Source organism: Ciona intestinalis, unplaced genomic scaffold, assembly GCF_000224145.3.
Source record: "Ciona intestinalis unplaced genomic scaffold, KH HT000823.1, whole genome shotgun sequence".
Classification (NCBI taxonomy): domain Eukaryota; kingdom Metazoa; phylum Chordata; class Ascidiacea; order Phlebobranchia; family Cionidae; genus Ciona; species Ciona intestinalis.
In genome coordinates this window covers 67,472-89,293 of record NW_004191144.1, presented here as the reverse complement: position 1 = coordinate 89,293, position 21,822 = coordinate 67,472, and the positions used below count along the sequence as shown (strand labels likewise).

Here is a 21,822-nt window from a genome sequence, read left to right as displayed (position 1 = left end):
AATGGTATACAATGGGTTAAGATGGGATATAATGGGCTTAAGATGGGATCTAATGGGTTAAGATGGGATATAATGAGGTTAAATGGGATAAAATGAGGGAAAATGGGATAAAATGAGGGAAAATGGAATACAATCGGGTAATATGGGATATAATGAGGGAAGATGGGACATAATGGGGGCAAGATGGGATATATTGGGGTAAGATGGGATATATTGGGGTAAGATGTTATATTTCTAACTTACTATTAGGTAACGAGCTCATAGCTACCCCTCGCTCCAATCCCGAGTATTTGGTTTCCAATCTCGCTATTTCAGCGTCCTGTGTGAATATAATGGTTGGTAGGTGGTATTGTTGTTTTAATATGGTGATATATATACAAGCAAATACATTGTAACTGAAGGATAATGGGTTCAATGCTCGATACTGGTAATATTAACATCATATTTGTCCCTAGGCATTAAATTTCACAGTATTTTCTTCAACCTAGTGGTCACTAATGGGTTGTACCACCTTGGGGGGTAATGTACCAACTCTGGTTTAAAATGAATAACACTGGGTATCAAGCAGTTGTTACACAATTATTACACTACACCATTATGACATCACCTTCATAATAATCGCGTCGTTCGCCGACTCGATAACTTGTTTTCTCGCCACTAGTTCGCGCTCAAGAGCCAGCATTGCTTCCTTCGTTCGATTGTTCTCGTCCACCAACGCTTGCTGCCGCTCGAGGGCGCTATTCATCGCTTGTCGTTGATCACCCGTGGCAACCGTCGCTAACATACGGAGCTCCGAGTTCTCGTGCTCAAGTTTCGTAATCTGTGGGTTTTAGGTTTAAATTGCGAGTTTTTAAGCGGGGTGGGCTAACTAAGGTTCTTTAAAGAACTCTGGCGGTCTCTACATAGAAATAGGTTTAATTTTATATGGGTGAGATCCCACGACTCATGTCATGGAGCCAGGGACTCGAACCGTATGAGCCAGAGTTGTTCCATTACCCCAACACCCAGGAACCCCCCCACCCAGGAACCCCCCCCACCTTATCCACATATTGCTCCCTGATCCTCCCCACATCCACTTGCATCCGATCCACCTCCCCCCTCCACTTGGTCTCCATGGCAACTTTATCTGCATTCACCTCCGATAGTTGCTTGGTTAGACTTTGCAAGCGGGCGTCCTGTCGTATAATGTTTCCATGTTTTTATTTATGTGCATAAAACTGCTGTGGTAAATAAGTTATAGAGGTTTCACTGGTAAACAAACTTTACCAGTTACCACAGACTTTTTTTAGATGATAAAAAACATTTTTAGTTAGTTTTAAGGTGAGCCTAGTGGGTACAAACAATTAATGAGAATTAGTTTTAATAAAAGTTTTAGAGATGGAAATGATATTTAGAATCGCAATGAGTTAAAAACTGGAATAAACCTCAACTATTTCCATTAAACTTTCAGCAATATAAGAATATTGTTAAATAGTTGGCAAAGTAATTTAGTCTATTTCCTTAAAACCAGGAATTCCACGCTCCACCGCACAAACCAGCGTTAAAACATCTTTTACGGTCCATCGAACATTAAACAACAATTAGTGTGACGAGGCGTTCCAACTATGATGTCACAACCACTCTTGTGACTTGGATTTTCGAACTTTTTTAATTAAATTTTACCAAAAAGTGTGAGATCACTCTATGTTGAGTGCAACACCCTCGCTTTTTTAACTTTTTACCCATAGCGTGTTTTAAAAACTGTTGTCTTAACAATCGCAACCATTGTTGTTAAACAATCCAATTGATGACATCACCATGGAACAATCCAGGACGTATTCGTGTTACTGATGATGTCATAATACACAAGTAACACGCAACACCCTGAGTTGGTAACCTGGTACAGGGGGTGTATATATATATATATATATGTGTGTGTATGTTGTTGTTGCTGTCAGAATATTGTAAGCCTAAAAGAAATCTTCTGATTGTGTTTTAATTGTAAAACCTCCGTTACTGGCACAACTTCCATGCTTAATATATATGATGTCTATGTAGATGATATATGATATCTATGTTTTAACATATATGATATCTATGTAGATGATATATGATATCTATGTAGATGATATATGATATCTATGTAGATGATATATGATATCTATGTAGATGATATATGATGTCTATGCAACACCACCAACACAACAAGTCGAACATCCTGCGATGGTGACGCAAAAGGACCCTACTTGTCGTGGTGGGGGTGTGCGGGTATATGGGGTTAGAGGGGGTCGCAGAAGGACCCTACTTGTAGTGGGGGGGTGTGCGGGTACATGGGGTTAGAGGGGGTCGCAGAAGGACCATACTTGTCGTGGTGGGGATGTGCGGGTACATGGGGTTAGAGGGGGTCGCAGAAGGACCCTACTTGTAGTGGGGGGGTGTGCGGGTACATGGGGTTAGAGGGGGTCGCAGAAGGACCCTACTTTTCGTGGTGGGGGTGTGCGGGTATATGGGGTTAGGGGGGGTCGCAGAAGGACCCTACTTGTAGTGGGGGGGTGTGCGGGTACATGGGGTTAGAGGGGGTCACAGAAGGATCCTACTTGTCGTGGTGGGGGTGTGCGGGTACATGGGGTTAGGGGTCCGTATATATATATATATGGGTGAAGTCCTGCATGTCTACAGTTACAAGGTGTATTAATATCCATGCTCATCTTAGGCCCTTTCATATTTATTGTATTATGATCATATTAGGCTGTTACCTTCTCTTTATTTACACTCCCTGCTTCTTCAACCTCCAGCATCAGCTGTTCCATCTCGCGAGTTAACCTCCCTATTTCACGCTCGCAATCCTAAAAAAGATAAATTTTTACCAAAAAAAGGAAAAAAAATTGCAAGATATAACTAACTTTAAAACACAGGGGAGGCAGGGATAGTTAGACGCACAATCCTGTGAAACAAATCTAACTTATTGGTTGTAATGTTTACTGATTAATGCAGTGTAGAAAAATTCCAGGTTTGGCCTGCCCACCCTGCCACCCCAGGTTTGGTGCATATGATGACTAAGCAATATTATTATATCGCCTCCTAGTGTACCTGAATTTGCCGTGTCATGTTTTGCTCTCGTTCCCGAGTCATCCTTAATTCTTGCGTCGTTTCGAGACAACTCTGATGTTTCTCCTCACGTGATCGACGTTCTGACTCGATTGTCTGTTATATATTATCTTTATGTCATAATATATGATCTTTATGTCATAATATACCCGTAACTTAAGATATTTATATAAACTGCAATCTGTAACCACACCCACTACCACACCCCAACCACACCCACCTTCTCCAAGTCATTGATCCGCTGTTCCTTTTGCTCCAACTCCCTCCCCAACCTCCTCCCATGTTGTTCTTGCTCTTCCATCTTCCGAACCCCCTCCCTACTTTCCTCCCTCAATAACGATAGTTGATCATCCAGTTGTTTTACCTTGAGCGGGCGGGTAGTTCGTTAATTAATTGGTGATAAATAACAAGAAATTTCAAGTATTACAAATAAACATCATCATTTGTTTAAATGTTTGAAAAAGAGTTGCCTATTTATAGTTTTTATATTTAGTTTCACCCATAGTGGATTCATGTTATGCCAAACCCCTTATAAATTTAAGAAACAAAAAACAAATAAACCAATTACTGCTGAAAGTTTGTGTTTTTCCGAAACCCCTTTATATTATAACTACAAAGTTTATATATAGTGGGGGGGTGGGGGAAGATGGGACACATTTATCACATAATATCCAAATATCCTGATCATGTTTTAAACAAATAACAACGGTATATGGGAGTCGTGAGGAAATGGTTTTATAATTCTTTGAATGTTCTTTGTTTACTGCCAAACGGGACGAGAAAATCGAATAAAAGGTGTCCCATCTTACCCCATCCTACTCTACACAATATACAAATGCAATAACACCACAATCCTAACCTGTTGATTCCTCTCACTAAGTTGTTGCTCAACAAGTTGCACCCGATTCAACAACTCAAGATTCTTTTTCCCAGTTGTGTTTCGAATTTCGTGGAGTTGGGCGTCAAGGTTAGATAACTGGGGGTTTAATGCGGTTATTGTATGCGATGATTGTATGTGAAAATGGGTTAAATCGGACCTAAACCCTGGTTCCTTTGTACATCAGCCATATAAAATACACATGATACCCAGCCATCCCCACTATTTTTTTGTAAAATGTCATTTTTGTAAAGCCACTAGCATTTTTCACTTAAAAGTGCAGATTTAGAATTGGCCAAAATCCCAGGTCCTTTTGCTTTTATATATAAAACATATAGTGAAATATTGGCTGGTAACCCACCACCCCCACCTGTTTAGCTCTTTCTTTCAACTCCCCTCCCCGATCCTCCAATCCTCGTTCCAACTTACGGTTCTCATCTTCCAACCACTTGTGGGCGCTCTTTGATAATCTGGAACAATTATGACATCATAAACACAAAAAAAATATAGACTTTTGTTAAGTTAAAAAAATGACATTTTTGATTTCTTAAACTTACAGCTATACATATAAAAACATTTATTGAAAGTTATAACTTTAATACAATAATATCAACACACCTGCGCAATAGTATATAACCCCTATATTTTGCCAATATTATGAATTATAATATTAATAGGCTTTAAAATGAGCTATTAATGTTTATAAATAAAAGTATAAAAATTGAGTTCAAATTGACATAAAAACCAAAATAAATTTTACAATTTCAACAAAAATATACAAAACCTAACAAATTCTAACAACAATTGGTGAAGCAATTACCTTAATTATCCCCTGGATAGAATCCAAACACTATACCAGCATCACACAAGGCATACATAAGACTAATGGTACAGTAGTACCACACATTGGTTTATATAGAAGGCTAGGGATTGTACAAACACAGGATACACCATGTTTACATAGCCCTTACATTGCTATACTGTGTATAACATGGTGGGAATATAAAGGTCCTTTGTATACCAGGTGTATGGAACTTATCCATTACAACTCTGGTGTGGTGGTTGCTTGTTTTGATACAATGTTACAATAAAACGACAGTTGGCGTTCCAGTTTTATGACAGTTAGTTTCCAACCCAAACATTACAACTATATAGGTTTAAACTAAAACCATGAAGGTTTGTTTTAATTTGTTCAAGTTTGATATAAAATATTGAAAAAATGAAGACAATGTGCCATATATATTTATATATAAGCATGGAACTTATTCATTACAACTCAACTGTGGTAGCACGTAATTTAATACAATGAAATGACAGTTGCTAAGCAAATTTTGACTTTCACGCTATAGTTTCAATACAAATCCAACAGCCCATAAATATGTATAGAAAAGTTTTTTCATTTCAATATTTTTTTATATTAAAACTAATAATAAACCATTTTAAATTGTAACATCACTAAAGATGGTTTTAGTTTGGAAACCGAAGCGTTTGAAATAATGACAATGGTGTCATACTTGTATGGGAGGTGTAAGAAACCTATTCATTATAACTCAAGCGTGGTATTGAATTTAATTAGGTATCTTACAATGGATTGACAGTTGGTATAAATATAACACTATAGTTTCAATACAAACAATAGTTTTGTTTACAAATGTAAAATAGAGTAAAATGAACACGCTGTGATATATACTTGCTATAGCTGAATTTGAATCGAAAACATAAAGTAAGGTGGGGGAAGATGGGACACTTATTGATTCTATTTTTTCGTCCAATTTAGTAGCTAACAAGAATATTCAAAGAATTATTGAACCGTATCCCCACGACTCTAAAAGAGCGTTGTTAATTGATCAAAACACGATTAGAAAATATGGGATGATATGTGTTAATGTTGTCCCATCTTGCCCCACACTACTATGTCTAACATTCATGAAAAACTCAGAATTGTAATATTAAACTGGAAACACTTTTCTTTTACATCTGGCAACACTGGTTACATATGTTACATAATAATGACATGAATGTGACATCATGTATATCCTGTGTGACATCATAAACAACCATGTAAAGATAAGATGGATTTATATTTAAACATATTTACAAGGGAACTACATGTAACTTGAGTTCTGATAACCAATAACCAGATGTAATTTAACATTATGTATATGCTGTTACTACCACGCATAATGTAATATTGGAAATTTTGCTTGTACAAATTATAACTTTATTGCCCCAACATTCTGTATGCTATCCACCAAGATATTAAGTTTTTATATTAAATGCTTTGTAGTTTATGTTAGATTTTTAAAGAGAATCTTCTGGCAGTTTAACACTCTGACCACCATTTAAACATTTAAACCTACAGAAAGCTGTCATTTTGTTAACTTTATTAATTAACTTATTAGTTCTGTGTATGTTTTTACAATATTTTTACAACGGAATTTATAAGATATCTATGTCTGTTTCACTTTTGTATCAGCGTAACTTTTTCCGATCGTTTAAATTCAACCATAGTTATTTATAGCAGAGGTGGCAAACTATACCAAGTACTTATCCTGGCACACCATTACATATTATTGCATTTAACAAAGGTATTTTGCCCATACATATATATATATATATATCATATTAGATATTATTGCATTAAACTAACTTATGACAAACTACTGTAGCGCAAACGAACATTTACAAGCAGATTTCATACTTTAGAAATAATTGCATCAACTCTACATCAAAATATAAAAAAAACCTTGGCCAAACTCACTGTAACGCGTCTTGTAGTTTGTTTATCATTTCATCTTTTTTTAAAATCTCCACGTTTCGATTTTGTGAAAAGTTTTCCAATTCCTGGTTGTGGTGTAGTGTCTCCTATTGGACATAAAAACAACATTTCATTCATTGACCAACCCTTGCTTACAGGTTAACCCACCCAAACCCCTCCATATTATGTTTATAAGGACATAGCCCACAGACCAAGGTAGTAACATAACCCTTTAACCCACAAGACCTCCAGAACCAAAACTGTAGCAGACTAATTAGAAATTGTTTAACAAAGGGCGACACTGTTAAAATACAAATCCACTCATAGTTAACATAATATCTTACCCGGACACCCCTAACATAACTAAAAAACCTGTTGCCCCCCCCACCCCCCCCATTAACAGCCCCACCCACCTGGGCGTGGCATCTAACTTGGGTGAGCTCAGTTTCAAGGTTCAACGATTTCTCTTCAAGTTTCTTACGTTTGCGTTCCAAACGCTGGATTTCCTCTTCCAATGATGCAACTATGATGTCATAAACATTTATTACATCATAATCAATATACCTATGTAGGTAACTTGTTTGTTTTTTTAAATTTTTTTAACTTTTAAAATATCTTAAAAGTAAGATGAGATATCGTTTAATAATGATAGTATAATACTAGCATTGTGATGTCATAGTAGGCGGGGTTGTCATGCTTGAATAGTTATGACATCATAATAACATGATTATTAATCCCCACCCACCATGTTAACAAGATAACGATATTGTTAAGATAAACGTGGTGACCTACGTGTCATCTTATTTAACAACACATTTATTCAGTGGTTTGGGTGCATGGCTGTAACCAAGAGGTAATTGGTTCAAGACTCGTCACTGCTACCATTGTGGGCGTATGTGTCCTTGTGTAATTGCACCAACGGGTTGTCCAAATTGTCAGCAATACAGAAAACAATCACCCACAAAGTTACATACATGGCTGGTTAAAGGTTTGGGTTCTAAAACTCACAATGTCACTCTGTATAAAAACTTAGAACCTAACAATAGTAACATGTACTTCACCCTTGAATAAATACACAACACACCAAACACACTTCATTTCACCCACAAAGTTACACGGGAACTCTAATGGGTGCTTAATCACATAATGCACCCCAAGCTGCATTATACACCCACCCCCCACCCATATAATGTCACCCTAAGCACCAATAATATTGCCGCTATTATACTTTATGTATGGAAAATAAAAACCACCCATGTTTTTTTATGTAAACTGCATCGCATCCCGCATAACCCACCCACCAAGTTCAATCTTTACGTCGAGGTGTCGTTTCATCTCGCCCCACTCAAAGCTACTCCTCGTTAACTCGCGATCCTTGACTTCTGATTGGCTGCGTAGTTCGTTCACTTCACGCTCCAACGCACACAACGCAGACTTACTTTGTTGGAAATCCCCTTCCACTTGTCTGTAATAATGGATGTTATGATGTCATAATGGCAACGACAATCAATGTGTAATGACGTCATATCGAAAATAAAAAAACAAAAATTAAAGTATTTTTGATCAAATTTAATTTTTGCTGCTGGAAGTACTACTTTTAATTTATTACTTCTTTGTAATAATGGATGTTATGATGTCATAATGGTAATGAGTCAACAAAGAAAAAGTTTAAATTTTTTTGCCAGAAATATCGGTTTTCATTTACTGGCATTAACAAATGAGAATTGATCAACAAATTACAAAGTTAAACAACATTTTAAAAAACAAACAAATAAAAATAATAAATTTAAAAATAAACTTCATGTCCCTTCTAACCAAGTAGAAACAGTTTGTATAGTTTGACAAATTACAGAGACAAAGATTATACCAACGACTTTAAACGGACAACTGGATAAAATTTTAATTAATTTAAAAACTCCATGCCAAATATTATAAAAGAATTGTTTATTTTAATTAAAATTATTTTTAATATTTTTGTCTTTTTATAAAAATATTGTTTCTAGCTTCACACCAATGTGGTTTCATTGTTTTAATAATTAAACATTGTTTTGTAACAATGCTTGTGTTTCGTTAATTCTACAGTTATTTACATTGTTTGCTAAACAATGAAACAATTGTTACATAACAACGCAAAACAATAGAATGTCTTCATTCAAACGAAACCTTCATTGTTTAAGGAAAATGTTGTTTTATTCTAAGTTTCAGATTCGTTTTTACAAATTATTATTATTATTGTGCAAAAAGCAAGAAATATCAAGTTATCACTCTTGTTTGCATATACCAAGATATTTTGAACATATGTTATTGTATAATTATTAAGTTAGAAAATATTTTTCCATTTCTCGTTAACCCCATAAACTGCTCCTTCTTCTAATTCACCCCCCCAAACAGGGTACCTACTACCCGCCCCTTCATACACCCCAACCCCCTGATACAACCCCCAACCCCCCACCCACCTAAGCGCCTCGTTAATCCCCATAAACTGCTCCTTCTTCTCATCCACCTCCCTCCCCGCATCTTCCAACCTCCGTTCAAGATCACCGACCAACTTCGCGCGTTCCTCATCCATGAGGAGTATCTTATGTTCTTGTTTCGACACCTGCAGTACAGATATATACGGATATATACTTTGTTGGCTTATCTGGCATAAAATTTTATTTTTTCCAACGTTTTATCTGCAAAACTTTATTAGGGGTTTTTATGGCAGACAAAAAATTAAAACAAATTCGAGTTTTTTTATACCAGAAGAACAAAAATGTATTTTTCAATGTATAATGGGCTAGGTAAAAGTGATTGCATCATACGTTACAGTCTGTTTAGAAACGCGATTCTCGCAAAAATAAAACTCAAGTATTCTTGGGTATGCTTGAAGATCTAGGTTATTAAACCAAAGTCCCTACTAGCGGTTTCTCCACTATTATTTCACTCCCCCTATTACTTTATCCTTACTTTTTCCTAGCTATTTTATCACTGGATTTCCCTCCCCAGCTATTCCACCACCATACACCCCTCCCCACCTGTGTTTGCAACAAACTTTGCGATTCCTCGAGTTCCCCGATCCTCGTCGCAGCTTCCCTCAACATCACGTGTCGTTCCTCCAACGCACTCTCTAGCTCCACCATGCGACGACTTTCCTCGTTTAGCGAGGACGTCGAAAGTTTCAACTCAATTTCCAATTTCTTTATCTGTATCATAATTAATGGTTATGATGTCACAATAAATTGCTTTCAGTCTAGAAAAAAATTTCTAGCAATTTCTGTTTTTGCAAGATATTTCTGTGTTTGTTTTTTTGGGCAAAAATATTTTAGTATTTATTTCAATTTAAAAAAACAAACAAAGAAACATCTACACCCAGCTTTATTCAGCGTTTAGATATTTCTTTGTTTGCTCTTTAAAGCGGAATAATTATAAAAATGATCTTGGGTTAAAAAACACTCCCCAAACCTGGTCTCCCTTCATCGCCACCTGGTGGTCAAAGTTACTTTCAGCTTCGTGCATTCGAGCGACGTGATTGGTCAACTCATCCTTGCATTGCGATAGTGCTCGCTCAAGCGCGACGATGTGATTCGAACTTTTTAAGCACTAGGGGGAGTAGAGAGAATTATAACGAGAACAATTTAAGTTTTCTGCAAAAAATAATAAATCCCGATGAAGTCTTGCCAAATGGCAAAACAATGGAATAAAAACAAAATTAACAATTTTACACCAGATTGGGCAAGAAGGGATTATTTTACATTAAGCCTGGTAGCAAAAGCAACAGTAATATAAGGTTGATTTGTTACGAAGTGAGGCAGAAAATTACAAGTTACTTTCAGTGTTTTAAAAGCCAAAGCAGCCACGTGTTTCTTTCAACGTAACAGTAACACTAAATGATGTTTCATATTCACTCAAAGAAGCACAAAGCATATGCAATTGAAGCCAAACTTCCACCACAAACTTTAACAACCCCAACCCACCTTTCCCTCCAGCACACCAACCACCTCCTCGTGGCTTTGAACCCGACACCTTCCTTCTTCCTCCAAATGACGAACCTGCCCCTCCAACTCCTGGATGCGGTTGCTACTAGCAACAAGAGCCTCGTTAAACCGAGACGATTGGTTTCGCATTGTAACTGCTTGCTGTTTCCATTTCTCAACGTCAGATGAAAGCTGGGGGGGGGGGGGGGGGGATTGTTGGGGTTTAACTGGTGTAAATGAAACACACACACATCTAAATAAAGAAGATAAACCAAACATACAGTTTTCATACACAACCTAGAGAGCTGGTCAATGGCGATTAACAAGAGTACAACAAACATAATTCCATCCAAACATACAAGCAGTAAATAAAACAAGCATCTATTTTATAAGGGTGAGGTTCTCCACAAGGCCCCAGACATTCAGGTTTCTACAACTCATTAGTGACCACTAGATTGGAGCAATTGTCGTTAAGTGTCTTGCCCAAGGACACATACGCCCACAATGGTAGCAGTGTCGAGCCTTGAGCCCACATTTGCCCCTAATACTCATAGATGCCATCAAACTAAATACTCACAGTTTGGTTTTGTTCCATCAACTCCTCACTTTGCTCCGCGTGTATTTTCTTTAACTTTTTAATTTCTCGTCGCAACTCCACTTCCTGTTTTCCCGACAACTCTGCTGCTCCCTCTAGTGCTCGGGTCATTTCTTCCAGCGATCTTTCCGCATGAGTGAGTTTGTCTCGGAGCTCATTGTTTAATTTACACTGCGATTGTGATGTCATAATTAAACAAACGAATATAGTGATGTAGGAATTGGACTATTTTCATGTTTTTTGATATTTTTGACAACAAAATTGGCTAAAAAAAACGAATAAATGAAACTTATGTATGTAACTTTGTGGGTGATTTTTTATATATATGGCTGACAATATAGACAACCCATTAGTGACCACTGGGTTGGAGCAATTGTTGTTAAGTGTCTTGCTCAATGACACACACGCTCATAATGATAGCAGGATCGAGCCTTGAACTTGTATCCCCTGGCTTTGACGCAAGACCACTAACCACTACCACAGCATCAATCAATACAATCAAGCAACAATGGTAGCAGTGATGAGCCTTGAACTCAGTACCCTCTGGTTACAATAAAAATACCACAGCAACACTAACCTTGTTATCATGTTCGTTGCTCAAACTCGTCAACGCACAACTTTTTTCTTTCATCTCAGATTTAGTTTTCGATAATTTCTCTTTTAATTCTTCCATTTCAATCTGCGGGTAAATAGGGTTGGGTTTATATTAGACATAACATAGTTTTAAAAGAAGAGAATTTTAAATATATATTATGCCTGGTAGCATAGGCACCAAACCTGGGGTGGCAGGGTGGGCAGGCCAACCCCTGAATTTCTACACTGCATTAATCAGTAAACATTACAACCAATAAAAAGATTTTTTCACAGGATTGTGTGTCTAACTATTGGTAATAAAACGCCAATTAAAGATAACAACATGGGCATATGACCTAAAGCGCACCCTGGTTTTTCAAAAGATAGGTGCCTAAGATCAAATTCAATTTTACCTCTAATATTACAACTCACTCAACACTCAAGACAACCTTGATGTGTGTACTACTATATGGTTAATACATAATTACTAATATTATGCTCATCAATCGCTATTATTAAACGTTTATATATATTTATAATTACCACCCACCTGGTGCTTAGATAGCATTGATGTTCTTTCCTTCAGCCTCGATTCCAAGGAATCGGTTTCAACAAGTTTGTCGTGCAACGAGTCCTCTGTCTCCGTTAACTGCAGGGTTATGATGTTTTATTTACTTGTATATTACAATCATGTAGTTAGGGATCAAAGATCTAGGTTATTCGCTGGATAAAGTTAATATTTATATAATTGTATAATAAATTATTGGGTGTTGCGCCAAACTCCGGCATCAATATAGAATACAATTAAATTATAGACATAACTGACAGCACAAACACAATATGCATGGCACAAATATCAAAACCTTACACTCAGCCAGAATATAAAGTTCATATCATAACATAAACACAATATATACACAACATAGACATCTTACTTTTTTCATAATCTTAGTTTTTTCATCTTCAAGCAGATGAACGAGATCTTCAAGTTCGTTGGCTCGTCTCTCTCCTGTGGGTCAATAACAGGGTGGGTAATGGTAGACATAGTGATATATATAGGTTTCTCTCGACGGCGATGTTTTTCCTCGCAACGTTAGTTTATATGTCTATATAGTTATATATATATATTCATATATAGTAGGGTGGGGTAAGATGGGACACCTTTCCATTCTATTTTCTCGTCCCATTTGGTAGTATACAAAGAACATTCAAAGAATTATAGAACCGTATCCTCACGACTTCCATAGACCGTTGTTAATTGTTTAAAACACAATCAGAATATTTGGATATTATGTACTAAAGGTGTCCCATCTTCCCCCACCCCACTATACAACAACACACAGCAATATGTACATATACATTTAAATAACACAGTCATAGACATACACACACAAATGGGTATACACAATACAAACCATACACCAACCTTGCCTGGACTTCTCCACCACCCCCAATAACTCTCCTCGTATTTCATCTAATTTATCCGATTCAACTGCGTAACTTTTAACTCTCGCCTGCATAGATATAATGTACTTGATTATTAACATAGAAATAATATACTCGAATATTAACATAGAAATAATATACTCAAATATTAACATAGAAATAATATACTTGATTATTAACATAGAAATAATATACTTAATTATTAACATAGAAATAACATCAAAATAGATATAATATACATGTCGATTAACATAGATAAAATATAAATGGGCATTAACTTTGAAACAATAACAGCATTAATACTCGAACATTGATATAAAAATGGGGGCGACAAAGTGCTCATGAAACTAAATTTTTTCAAGTATATTGCCAATGGCCACCTGTTTATTCACAATAACAGCTTATACTCTAGTAACCAAATTGATATGGCATGCCCAGCCAAATGCATGGTACACACAAAACCACGCTAACACCAAACTACCAACCTCCAAACGTTGAACCTGCGATTCCTTGGTGGCCAACTTCATGTTGAGTTCTGATATTTGTGCGCGGTGTTTACGGGGGGATATCGATTCTGTGTTATAATTGTAATGTTACTCAATTTATGCGCAAAATTTTAAACTTGTTTCGTTGCTAATTCCTTTTTTTTTCGTTGTTTCAAATACTCTGATCTTGGATATTAAATTCAAAGATAAAAATAAAAATTTTTGAATTTAATTAACCATAAAGTAACATACTGTTACCACCAAATAATATATGATATCTATGCTGACTCACCTAGTGGCCGTACATTGGTTACCTCCGAGAGAGCGTTTCGCTGTTCGGTCATCCTTGACTGTTTGAATTTGAACAAATAATTGTATTGTTATTATATGAAAACAACTTATTTATATAAAAGTAACTTATTGTTATCATATAAAACATAAAAGTAACTTATTTATCCTCGCGTGGCCGGCAAACGGCGGTTATTTTTCTGCTAAACCCCTTCTGTACGTGATTTGAAATAATTTGTTCTCAAATTTATGTTAAATTTTCACAATAATGGAACAACGCACAACACAGGAAAACCCCCTCACCTGAGACAACTTTTGAACTTCTAACTTTGAATCTTCCAACTCCCTTTGTGATGTCATAAGCCTCGATTGTAGTTGCTTTTGTTGGTCAACAAGTTGATTGAATTGTTGTTCAATTTGTTGGTGTTGATGAGATATATCAATGTTCTCGGCTTTTAGCTTCTGTTATGTATTGATAATTGTATGTAAATATAATGTATATGTTGCTACTATCAATGTGTATTATATATTAAGTCTGATCTGAAAGAGAACTTCTGGCAATTTGAATACCGGGTTCAAGGCTTGTCGCCGCCACCATTGTGGGCGTATATGTCCTTGGGCAAGACATTTAACGGGAATTGCTTCAACCCGGTAGTCACTAATGGGTTGACTAAATTATCAGCCATACATAAACAACCCCCCCCCCAAAGTTACATACGTGGTAACTAGTAAGCCGGCACGAGGCGTATGAAACAGAACACCCGTGTTATAACGACTGTCGTTGCCCCGCCATGCCAGGATAAATAAGTTACATACGTGGTAACTTGTCAGCGGGCACGAGGTGTATGAAACAGAACACCCGTGTTATACAACTGTCGCTGTCCGCCATGCGAGGATAAAAATATGTTACATACGTGGTAACTTGTAAGCCGGCAAGAGGTGTATGAAACAGAACACCCGTGTTATAACGACTGTCATCACCACACAACACAAGTATAAAGCAAGTTACACCCATTCAACCCCACCCACCTTTATCTCCATATGTTTACGCTCCACTTCACCCACCAACTCCCGAACTTGTTGTTCCACCACCCGGACCCCCCCAACCTCATCCATGCGTATCTTACGCTCCAATGCTTTCATGCCTTCTTCTGACGCTCTGTGTACAGTGTTGCCAGTTAGATTTCTACAGTGTTGCCTTTGTTTGTATTGGTCAACACCAAACTTCAAAAGTCCTGTGCACGCTTTATTGTGTAAGCACTAAACTTAGTTTAAAACTTGCATAATAAGAAAATATGAATTCAAGGCTCATCGTCGCCAGTCTGCCACCATTGTAGGCGTATGTGTCATTGAGCAAGACACGTAACACAAATTTCTTCAACCCAGTGGTCACTAATGGGTTGGACAAATTATCAGCCATACATAAAAACATTTACCTACAATTGTTGACAAAAAACAACAGATAGATATAAATATAAAAACAGCAAAAATAAGTTTTAACATCCCTACTTTAGTTGGGATTTTAGTTTGTTATTTTGCAACGTCAGCGAATTGCATTGTTGCATCATATTGTCTCTTTCTTGGTTCGCCTGAGTCATGCTTTTATGCAGGGCGCGTGATTGGCTCAACTTTGCCGACATCGCTTCATGGATTTTGCTGAATCGCTCCGACAGTTTTGACGAGTCATAAAGAGCTTTGTTTCGCTCTGACTCAGCACTTTGGGAAACATAAATATAATATAAAGTTTAAGTTATCACACCAGAAACAACAAAGAATTAGCAGCAAAACGACCTTTAAAACACAATATGAGTTAAAACTAATTGAATAAAAGTATCCAGTAAAAGAATAACTGCTAAACCACCGCTTTTGTGATATATCAACACAACCAGTGGCCCAGCCAGGGGGGTTTAGGGTTTTTTAAATTTTTTTAAATTAAACCCCCCCTCTCATTTTTTTTCTGGCTGGCCACAGAACATAACCCCCACATACAAACTACTACAATTATTAAACAAACACAGATTACACAACCCACCTTTTCCTTCTTGCTTCACAATCTTCCACCATCTTCTTAAACCCGACCAATTCCTCCTTTAACCGAACTATCACCCCATCTTTCTCCAGGTTGATAACCTCGTTATATTCCAACTTATCCTCAGCTTTCCTGCCATTTCAATCAAAGGAAACCATTCGAGATTTAATTCAATACAAGTTTCTATTCATTAGTTATTTATATATAAATACACATCTACATAACTCAAATAGGCTACCCCTTATTGCATAAGTCATTTTACCAAGCCAATAAAATTTTATCACACATTCTAATTTCAGTAATTTGTAAAACAAAACAAGTTTCTTAAATTCATTAAATAGTTTTTTACATACAGCCAGTTATATTTTACGGCTATGCGGACATTGGGATGTTTATGTATTTTATGCAATGCAAAGTTTAAAATAACACACATTCTAATCAGTAAAACAAAACAACTGTTTATTGATTGCATAATTACATATATAATATATAGATATACGGTTATATGGTGCTTATTATACTCTAATATATAAAATAAAATTACCAGCCAATAAGCTTACATAATACACACTGCGTATATAACATTCAAACTTTAACGAAACCTGTATCATGCGTTATGGTGGCAGCACAATATGTTGACATGATACAAACACATGATAGCAATACATACACCATACAACATGTATAAAATACGAACCTCAGCGTTCGTTCATTTGTTTTAATTTCATCTTTCAAAGAAATAATCAACTCGTCCACATCTGTAGGGGCTTGGTTGGGGCTGGGTGGCTGTGGGAGAATTATTTAATAATTAATTGGGTTTTAACTTAACAACAAAGTTACATAAAGTTCATAGTGTATGTTATTACTTTCATAAGAGTAAAAACCCTATGATGTTAAATAAAAGCGTGGTAACATTTGAATGGCATAAGATGACATAATAGTGGCGTGGTTTCAACATTTATTATAATTGGAAAAGAGATCTTTTGGCCACTGTTGGTCTGTGATCTTAAAAAACAATGTTGTGTGATGCAGTAAGACATTATCAGTGTGTGGAAAGTGTCTTGTCCAATGACACATGCGTCCACAATACTGGCCGCATCAGGCATTGAACCAGTACCCACTGGGCCTTAGATCTTGTGGCACAGTAGTTAACATGCAAAACTACCAGAATATCGATTTTAGGATTAAAATGCACCTGGCAGCAACAAAAAAATTAATATATAATTATTACGTAACAATAAGTGAACAAAACTTACTGTTCTTGCAACAATCGAAAGTTGCTGACGTAATTGTGACACAAGGGTTTTTAAACGAGCATTGTCCGAGCGAAGCTGAGTCATCTTTTCTGAATACTGCTGATTCATGCTGTCATCATCGTGACCGAGGATTGTTACGGATGTCGCGTTTGAACGAGCAGATATTGGCTAAACATAGATATCATATAGTCAAGCAAAACAGAACAAACATTTATATAACAATAACATACAAGTAGATAGCTCTAATAGTTAAAACAGAATACTTTTTACCAATTTACCCCAAGAGGTAGTTACTACTAATAACAGAAAATATGATAATAATATTCTTTTATTCTTTTATTTTATTACAAAGTTTTTAATATATTTTTCTTGTGGTACAATACCTTGCAGGTGATTTTTAATGTAATTTTCCTCAAAACAATTATTTATACAGTTTAACACTCACAATATAAAGGTCTACGTTAGTTTTTTATCCAAATCCAACTAAATCAAGATCATTTACTTATGTCCATTACCAACAATAACAGAATAAACAATAATTTTGTAATCACTACAATGAAGGTATTTTTATTTATAATTTTTTTTTTCTAAAAGTTTATGTTTGGTAGTAACAACCAAACCCTCACCCTTCTAGGACTTATGTTTTCCACAGAAGATCCTCGACTCCCGGTGCCACGCGTTGGTGGATCCCATCCTCGTGATGCAGAGTTGCTATGGTTACCGTGATCGGATGACAACTCGATCACATTGAGATCGTCGTGGGTGCTGTTCGATTTAACCTCGCTCTCAAATTTCGAGTAATCAACCTGAATGATTTTAATTTGTGCCTGTGGTTTTTATTTATCGATTGAAGTGTATTGTACCCAGGTCCCTAGATAAGATATTTATCGGCAATTGCTCCAACCTAGTGGTCACTATTCTACATAATATACTCATAATATAACCATTTAAAACACAGAGTATTTGGGTTGAACAAGTGATTGATAGTTATAAATTAACGGCAATTTCCCCAACCGAGTGATCACTAATAAATTGTCCATATTATAAGAAACATAATGTAATAATTCATTCCAACCTTTAAGGTGCTGTCCCGACCATGGTAAGGTAACGTCTCAAAACTCTTCATCAACTTATCCCCATATTTGGAGTTGTTGCGTTTCCGTGGCGATCTCATGGAGTCGTCCGGGATCAAAGGAGCAAAGTCCTCAGAGAGGTTGATCCTTCGTGGATAAATGTAACTTATTGATCATCCTGTGTCGGGGCAACGACAGTCGATATAACACGGGTGTTCTGTTTCATACACCTCGTGCCAGCTTACGAGTTACCATGTATGTAACTTATTTATCCTCGCATGGCGGGGCAACGACAGTCGTTATAACACGGGTGTTCTGTTTCATACACCTTGTGCCCGCTTACAAGTTACCACGTATGTAAATTATTTATCCTCGCATGGCGGGGCAACGACAGTCGTTATAACACGGGTGTTCTGTTTCATACACCTCGTGCCCGCTTACAAGTTACCACGTATGTAACTTATTTATCCTCGCATGACGGGGCAACAACAGTCGTTATAACACGGGTGTTTTGTTTCATACACCTTGTGCCCGCTTACAAGTTACCACGTATGTAACTTATTTATCCTCGCATGGCGGGGCAACGACAGTTGTTATAACACGGGTGTTCGTTTCATACACCTCGTGCCCGCTTACAAGTTACCACGTATGTAACTTATTTATCCTCGCATGAAAGGGCAACGACAGTCGTTATAACACGGGTGTTTTGTTTCATACACCTTGTGCCCGCTTACAAGTTACCACGTATGTAACTTATTTATCCTCGCATGAAGGGGCAACGACAGTCGTTATAACACGGGTGTTCTGTTTCATACACCTCGTGCCCGCTTACAAGTTACAACGTATGTAACTTATTTATCCTCGCATGGTGGGGCAACAACAGTCGTTACAACACGGGTGTTCTGTTTCATACACCTCGTGCCCGCTTACAAGTTACAACGTATGTAACTTATTTATCCTCGCATGGTGGGGCAACGACAGTCGTTATAACACGGGTGTTCTGTTTTATACACCTTGTGCCCGCTTACGAGTTACCACGTATGTAACTTTGTAGATAATGGAATTAATATCCACCTTCCTCCATACGAAGCAAGACTCTCTGCATCCGATCCCAACATCAGTTCCTCCATGGTGAGAGCAGGAGGAAGATCTTCATGGGAGGGGTCGTCGATTGCGAACTCCCTGATGATAAAGGGGGGAGGGATTTAGTGGAGATCAAAATGTAAATTAAAAATAGAAAGGAAACGATGATTAAAAAATGTTGCCCATTCCCTAAAACCCAGAGTACTACAACCCATTAGTGACCACTGGGTTGGAGCAATTGCCGTTAAATGTCTTGCCCAAGGACACATACGCCTACAATGGTAGCAGCGACGAGCCTCGAACACTCAGACTGTCAATCATTGGAGGTATAGCAAGCTCCACAAAGAAACCAAATCTACTTGGCTTTTAAAAAGATTCAAACTCCCAGTTACATGTCTCAATTATTATCAACATAATAAACATGGAAATCAGTTTAAAAATTATTATTTTTAACTCAAACAAACCTTTGCGATAATTGCTCCAAATTTTGCAACGAAAGTTCGGTTCTTGAAAGCCTTTCACGCAAAACGTCAACATTTTTCGACATCTCGTTCACGTTTATATCTCTCTTAGATCGCCCTGACATATTTAAAGCAGTATTTTACACGCCAGCTGTCATTTAATGCTTTAAAATCTATCTTTTTCTGTAAAACTTGCGAAAATATTTTGAATTTTGTTGAATGTTTACATTGTAACATGCGTAAGCGCTCAAGCGTGATAAATAGCGCGGATTCGTTAGCGCGCCAAATGTTGAACTTGTTTGGGGAGCGTTTATTTTTGGACCTTATTTAATGTCGAGTTAGAATACTTTTATGTTTATCCTCGGGGTGGAAAACCAAGAGGGTTTAATACACGGGTGTTGCGCACCATACATGGTGGCTTCATAGACCTCATTCTAACTCATCCCAAACAAAAACAACGGCAATTAGAATTGGACCAAGCACACCATACACACTAACCTTGCAATTCGAATTACCATTCCGGGGAACGGAAGTAACAAGAGCTGTACGCCAATCCATCATTTGTTGTTCTGCTTTAAAAAGCATTGCTATTAAATATATATTAGGGCGGAGAAAGACGGGACACTTTAGCACATAATATCCAAATATCCTGGTCATATTTTAAACAATTACCAACGGCATATGGAAGTCGTGAGGATATAGTTTTATAATTCGTTGAATTTTCTTTGCTTACTGCCAAATGGTACGAGAAAAGAGAATGAAAAAGTGTCCCATCTTCCCCCAACTCCTACTATATATTACTGTGGGGTAAGATGATTATCGTTACCCAGTAATTTATTCGGGTGAGGTTAGATGGGTCAGGTTTTTATAGTCGTTTATCCGTTTTGTGGTAAACAAAAATATTTACAGAATTATATAACCATATTCTCACAACTCTAAAAGATTAAATGTTAAAAACAAGATACAGAGATAATATGTGCTAACGGTATCCATCTTACCCCGCGCTACTATATAATCATAGAGCAATATATATGCATAGGCCTGCATTGTGTAGAGTACAATAGACTCATTATACTGTGGCAGATGTTTCACCAAGTCTACTCAGTTTTTTACAAGCACTGATGATGATGTCAACAGTTTGGAATAGAAGCGTATTTAGTTATAGTTGTAGTTCGCGTATGGTGATAAACGCGCATTTATTAACAAATGTAAAATAGATTGTTACGCAAATCGCGCTGAAAACCGGAAAATAAGACAAGAAATGCGCAAAATAATAATAATCTTAAATGACAATTTTCTTGAGTGTAAACAATTAAACCACGTATTGGGCCGCGTAAAGGAAACCTATTACGCGCGCACCGAGTCTTAAATTTTGAATTGTGAGAAAAACAACAATGTAATGTATATTTAAGGTAGTATAATGTATTAGTTTCCAGGTTTTAAAGAAGACTAGATTATAGAAGAGGTAATACGACATATTATGTAAAATTAGAGCCCAGATACTGGATGCTAAACTCATGTTATGCATAAAATGTAAAAAATATTTATTGTTAAAAAGAATTAAAGTTAACTTAATTGTTATGTTATCCTATAAGTTGCCGAGAAACGACTGCGATTAAAATTAAATTATTTATGAACCAAACAACCGTCTTACTATTTTCCCACAATATCTACTTTGGCCGGCGCTGGACAACGCTGGGTGTAGATATTTCTTTGTTTAATTTTTTTAATAATTTATCGCATTAAAACAGAAAACTACACCCAGCGTTGTTCAGCGCAGGTTAGCGTAGATATTTCTTCTTTTAAGCGGGGTTTATACTACAGCGTAGCTCGCCTTGGTGTAAAAAGAACAAAC

The 21,822-nt window shown here is 36.8% G+C and overlaps 1 protein-coding gene and 2 non-coding genes across 5 annotated transcripts in view; all 3 read right to left on the bottom strand.

Moving 5' to 3' along the window:
• Positions 1–20,196, bottom strand: part of LOC100177482 (coiled-coil domain-containing protein 18-like) — a 22,257-nt gene extending 2,061 nt beyond the window's left edge. For 2 of the 3 annotated variants that reach the window (XM_018816794.2, XM_026839734.1), the window contains exons 1-32: positions 19,971–20,196; positions 19,498–19,605; positions 18,426–18,570; positions 17,977–18,156; positions 17,351–17,518; positions 16,792–16,880; positions 16,098–16,226; positions 15,575–15,781; positions 15,095–15,224; positions 14,369–14,527; positions 14,070–14,127; positions 13,778–13,866; positions 13,273–13,360; positions 12,782–12,855; positions 12,397–12,495; positions 11,851–11,952; positions 11,256–11,444; positions 10,679–10,870; positions 10,167–10,304; positions 9,740–9,907; positions 9,179–9,321; positions 8,024–8,187; positions 7,136–7,245; positions 6,726–6,829; positions 4,335–4,434; positions 3,947–4,063; positions 3,308–3,451; positions 3,070–3,183; positions 2,736–2,825; positions 1,038–1,175; positions 608–820; positions 244–319 (exon numbers count right to left, since the gene is read on the bottom strand). In XM_018816794.2, the coding sequence (XP_018672339.1) occupies positions 244–319; positions 608–820; positions 1,038–1,175; positions 2,736–2,825; positions 3,070–3,183; positions 3,308–3,451; positions 3,947–4,063; positions 4,335–4,434; positions 6,726–6,829; positions 7,136–7,245; positions 8,024–8,187; positions 9,179–9,321; positions 9,740–9,907; positions 10,167–10,304; positions 10,679–10,870; positions 11,256–11,444; positions 11,851–11,952; positions 12,397–12,495; positions 12,782–12,855; positions 13,273–13,360; positions 13,778–13,866; positions 14,070–14,127; positions 14,369–14,527; positions 15,095–15,224; positions 15,575–15,781; positions 16,098–16,226; positions 16,792–16,880; positions 17,351–17,518; positions 17,977–18,156; positions 18,426–18,570; positions 19,498–19,605; positions 19,971–20,092 (4,147 nt within the window). In that variant the 5' untranslated portion in view covers positions 20,093–20,196. The remainder of the gene's footprint in view (positions 1–243; positions 320–607; positions 821–1,037; positions 1,176–2,735; positions 2,826–3,069; positions 3,184–3,307; positions 3,452–3,946; positions 4,064–4,334; positions 4,435–6,725; positions 6,830–7,135; positions 7,246–8,023; positions 8,188–9,178; positions 9,322–9,739; positions 9,908–10,166; positions 10,305–10,678; positions 10,871–11,255; positions 11,445–11,850; positions 11,953–12,396; positions 12,496–12,781; positions 12,856–13,272; positions 13,361–13,777; positions 13,867–14,069; positions 14,128–14,368; positions 14,528–15,094; positions 15,225–15,574; positions 15,782–16,097; positions 16,227–16,791; positions 16,881–17,350; positions 17,519–17,976; positions 18,157–18,425; positions 18,571–19,497; positions 19,606–19,970) is intronic. The other variant, XM_026839735.1, reaches the window with a different exon arrangement.
• Positions 1,809–1,866, bottom strand: mir4046 (microRNA 4046). Its single transcript, NR_034439.1, has one exon. It is a non-coding gene; the product is annotated as a microRNA 4046 (primary transcript).
• mir4073 (microRNA 4073) lies at positions 2,181–2,232 on the bottom strand. Its single transcript, NR_034466.1, has one exon. It is a non-coding gene; the product is annotated as a microRNA 4073 (primary transcript).
• Positions 20,197–21,822: the final 1,626 nt, after the last annotated feature.